Below are 5,261 nucleotides of genomic sequence, written 5' to 3' on the forward strand. Positions count from 1 at the left end.
TACAACTAATAACAATCAATCACATAAATCCATTTGTTTTTTTATATTTTTAATTTATAAGGGCATTATCGTCTTTTGAGATTACAATAGTTATGTTTGGTAAGTATTTAATACTAATATATAAGTTTTGTAATTCTTTAATTTCATATAAATATAGAGATTATATCTTGATTAGCTGCACCTTTTTAGTAAATATTTAATTGATTTATCCATTATTTATGTTGATACAAATTGTCATCTTTGAAATATGTACAATAATTGTTAATTAAAAAATATTTTTATGTTTAATATTTATTAAAATATTCCTTTTTATAGTTTCTAGGTAACTCTATTTTATCATTAGCAGTTTTATTATGTTTTATCATTAACATATTCATTATTAACAGTTTCATTCAGTTTCATTTTATCCAATGACACAGTTTCATTTTGTTTCATTATTAACAGTTTCATTCTTTTTCATCATTAAGAGTTTCATTATGTTTTATCATTAACATATTCATCATTAGCTGTTTCATCCAATGCCACAGTTTCCTTTTGTCTAATGCCATAGTTTTATTTTGTTTCATCATTAACAATTTCATTTTGTTTCATCATTAACATATTCATCATTAACAGTTTCATTCTGTTATATTATTAACATATTCATCATTACCAGTTTCATTCTGTTCAATGCCACAGTTTCATTTTGTTTCATCTTTAACACTTTCATTATTAAGATTTTTAAATAGCCTATTGTCCCATTATTAATAGTTTCATAGTGTGCAATGGAACATGTTCACGAGATTGAATGCGGGAAAGAGGATTTCAATGGTCGCAACAGTTTACAATTTGTTTCCGTTTTGCCCTTTCTTGTTGAAAATAATAATAATTTACTTTCTTTTATTTTTTACTTTAATAACTTCTTTTTAATCGTGGCTTTTAATCATGAAAACAAATATATGTAATTGTTTTATAAGGTTTGTATAAAAAGCATGGTTTGCAAAAGTAAACCTATATAGTAAAAGAAGAACCAAAAGATTTTGAGGTGACACTATAAGAATTGAGTATTTTTAAATGGTCGATTGTGGTTGACTGTAAGTTATCCCATTACTCCCATATTGGCGAGAAGCTGAAAGATTGGAATAATAAAGTGTGTATAAGAAATGAGGATGAAATATCTTTGTGTCAACTCATGAGATTGTCTTGTTTTATACGACCCTCTTCCTATAAAAAATCATATAATATAAAAGTCAATTGGAAAATAAATCATCAAAAAATGATGATTTATTTATTCAATGTTTTGTCAAAATCTCAAATGTGAACACGGATATCAATATTCTTTATTGGTCGTTTGAAATGTAACCAAATACATATTATCCAATAAATCATTATCATAAGCTGATAATTAGGTGCATATTCATTCATATGTAAATACGTAAATTCTAATATAGATTCACATGTGAATCTTAACCATAACTTGTATTGTAAGACCTGAGTTTTAAAAACACATTCTCGTTAACTTACCCGAATTGTACCGTTTTTAAATAACGGTCGTTAATTGTTAAAGGGTTAAAACCGTCAAATTACAAAACTTATTATAATTATAATATTATATAATATATATATATATATATATATATGAGAGTCAAAATAAAAACCATATGCATCGTCTTCTTCTCTTCACCGCCATTCTCTCTCATTTTCTCTCTCTAAAAATTCTCGTCTTCTCCTTAAATTTTACATTAAATCGTTGAAGCAATCAAAGTAACGATTATATATTCGGGATCCACTCTTCGAACCCTTCATAAAGGTATAAATTTCATTCACTTTTATTAGGGTGTTTACGTTAGCATTTTTTTAGACCGGTTTATAAATGATGTTATGTCTAAGTTTACGGATTGATATTGTTATAAGTATGATATATTTCATGTTTAGAATGCTAGGATTGATAAAATTGATGTAGAAATTAAAAGGGTAGATTATGATTGCATTATGGTTAGATTTGGTGTATATGTTTAATGGTACGCCAATTGTTCGAATATAATGTCGAAAAGAGTAAAATTACAGGATTAAGCTTAGGTTAGCAATCATTGGAGTTATTTTGTTGTTTAGTATGTTGAATTATGTTAATATCACGTAAATGTAGCGAATCATGGAAATTGGATTATAAAAATTAGTCGGGAATTGCGGAATCGGATTTTACTGACTATGCAGGTCCATACTTTGACAGTGTATAACTTACAAACTGTAAGTTGAAATAAGCTCATATTTTGCAGTTAGAAAGCCCTTAATGTATACTACAACTTTCATGTAGGGTCGAAAATCTAGTTATTAATCTAAGTGGCCCAAAACAGTGTGTTTCCGGGGCTGTTTGCAATGTATTTAGGATTGATCTGCTGTTTTGTAATATTCGTATAAAATAGATGGATAATCCAAATAAGGTGATTTGAAAACCAGTAGTTTCATCACATATCATACTACATCTTTCAAGTGGGGTAAAAATGCTCCCGAAAATGAGGGTCAAAAGCTGTTAAAGTCGAATCGGAATTATATAAAGCTAAGTGTTGCGTCGATTTCGTAATACATATTCGGTTGTCGTATTTGAAGTTTAAGTTGTTTATAAACATGTAGGACCTATGTAATTTATTAGTAGAACTAAGATATGATTTTATGTCGTTTAAGTAATAACCGATTTGCGCATTCGTTAGGCATGCGAACAAGTCGAACTTTATCGTGAATCCCGCTTTGATCGTGCTTTACTTCTCTATTCCACTTAAGGTACGGATTTCACTTTCTTTGACTCTTGGGCAACTAGTTGTTGTAGTTGACCCTTCGTAACGGTGGTTCACAACTTTGTGATTGATCGCTTAAAAGTGGTCAATAAATTACGTACTTATATATATATATATAAACTCTTGAATCTTTATCGTGAACACTTGATTTTAGTTCGTTGAATTATATGTTTGAATCTTTTAAGTTTGTTAAATTGATTCTCATATTTTGAAGTAGTTTCAAGTTTTGTGAAGTACTTTGAATGTTGACTTTTTATGAACGTCATCTGGGTAGTGGCACATGTTTAGTTTTATTGGTTTTCGGAACAACCAATTAGTGGGCACATTATTTGGGATGCCTTCTATGGCGGCTTTGTAGTCATGGCGTCCTGCAGGTGAACTCGGTCCACAAGGTTAGGCCCAATAGTGGCTTACGTGAACCCACCTTGTGGACTTGGCCGATTTTATTGGCTACAGGGCGGATGGATCGATCCTAGGATTACCCACCATGTGACCGTGGTTAAATTCACGGGGGTAGATGTATAATATTCTAAGCTTATAAATAGTTGTTAGAATGTAATATTTTGGATTGTAAAGCATGTTTTAGAAGTTAATCTACGTTTGGAGTTTATTAGTAACTCTGCAATGTTTGTGTCTTTGAATTGAGTCCCGTTAGTGACTCCGCCCGTTCCGGACCACGGTGACGGGGGATGTTACAAATGTGGTATCAGAGCATAGGTTTTGACTTGTAGATAAAGTAAGCTTGACCTGTGAGAAATGGGTAGACATAAGAACGGGTATACTAGATTCTAATTCTATCTACTGTTTTTCTGATCCATAACTGTTTTGAACTCTGATTTTCATGTCGTTTTATTTTATATTGTCGAGACGTGGTCGCCCGCGCAAATCCAGATCTCAAGTTGAGGGTAACTCAAATCCTAACCCCAATCCAATGGATGGTGAAAGTGAACCCAATATTGTTGATGTGGTCCGTCAGACCATGTCAAGTATCATGCCTACATATCTGCAGCAAGCTATTCAGGCTATGCAACAAGCAGCGCAAAATCTTCCTTCAAACCCAAATCCTGTTCCTACACCAAATACTGGAATTCCTGCATCCAGTTCGGGTAACCCAATGGGTGAAATATATATATGGCTTGAAAGGTTTAACAAACAAAAACCTCAGTCTTTCTCAATTTCCATAGATTCTGTGGATGCCGAACATTGGATTCGACACATAGAAAAAAATTTCAATGTCTTAGAGGTTCCAGATCAGTATCGGGTCCGTTTGGCTACTTATATGTTTGAGAAAGAAGCCAATAACTGGTGGGAATCTTGTATCCAAACTGATCCATCTGTTAAAGACTTGTCTTGGAATAATTTCAAAGAATTTTTCTTCAAGCAATACTTTACCTCGGCTGATCGCGATGCTTATGTGCGGGAATATGCTACTATCCAACAAGGCGAGGAAGAAACAATTACTGACTACATGGTGCGGTTTCTTAAATTTTCTCGTTTTGCAGGAAATACTGCAGGCACTCAAGTCCAACAAGCTGACAAATTTAAATGGACTTTGAACTCGAGGTATAAAGATCGTCTCTTGAATCATCCTTTTAATACCGTTACTGAAGTGGCCGACGCTGCAAAKAATATTGATCGGTCACGACAACAATGGTTAACTTCACGCGTTGAAAATAAGAAACGCAGATCTGAATCTTTCTACCGAAGCAACCCTCATTTTGTAAAATCAAAGTTGAGTAACGATACTAAAAAAAGCTCGAGTCTATTCATGCCACGACTTCCATTGTTATCTAGTAGTGGGAGTCAAAATGTTTCTAGCCCTATTATTAGTTGTGATCGATGCAATCTAAAACATCGACTGGGTCCGTGTTTAAGGATGACCGGTTCCTGTTTCAATTGTCGAAAACAAGGTCACATGCCAAAAGATTGTCCCAAAGCTCAGATCCAAACTGACAAAGGGAAAGGTAAACATCCAAGTATTAGTGGACGAGTCTTTGCATTACCTGGCAGCAAATCTCAACCGGGTATGATTTCGGGTCATGTTAAATTAATTGATTTATCTGTTTATGTTTTGTTTGATACTGGTGCGACACACTCAATTGTTTCTGAACAATTAAAATCCCGATTAAAACCATACGAGCAAACCACCGATTTTCCAGTGGTAATATCTACTCCAATGGGTGGTTCAATYTGTGTSCTAACTCRTTTTTCCAACTGTCCGTTGCTTATTGGGGACTGCATACGAGAGGTCACTTTGCTTCCAATGCATATGTCCTACTTCGATTTAATATTGGGTATGGACTGGTTGTCATGCCACCGGGCAACAATAGGCTGTAATGCTAAACAAATTCTATTTGGGGATATAGACAACCCAGAGGCAATATTCCAAGGACGTACTCCAAAAGAAGATGTTAGTGCAGTAGTCTCTATTACTGTGAAGCAATATACATGGCAAAACAATGAAAGTTTTCTTGCTGCTCTACAAGATCC

At 33.4% G+C, this 5,261-nt stretch overlaps 1 protein-coding gene across 1 annotated transcript; it reads left to right on the forward strand.

Annotated features, from left to right (window-relative positions):
* Positions 1-3,612: 3,612 nt before the first annotated feature.
* On the forward strand, positions 3,613-5,236 carry LOC112505046 (the record flags this gene model as incomplete). The annotated part of the gene is made up of 1 exon (XM_025109007.1): positions 3,613-5,236. A coding segment is annotated over exon 1 (1,624 nt), but the record flags the coding sequence as incomplete, so codon positions are not given.
* Between the last annotated feature and the right edge of the window lie 25 nt (positions 5,237-5,261).

This window comes from Cynara cardunculus, unplaced genomic scaffold, assembly GCF_001531365.2.
Source record: "Cynara cardunculus var. scolymus isolate 2C unplaced genomic scaffold, CcrdV1 Un_Scaffold_8040, whole genome shotgun sequence".
Lineage (NCBI taxonomy): Eukaryota > Viridiplantae > Streptophyta > Magnoliopsida > Asterales > Asteraceae > Cynara > Cynara cardunculus.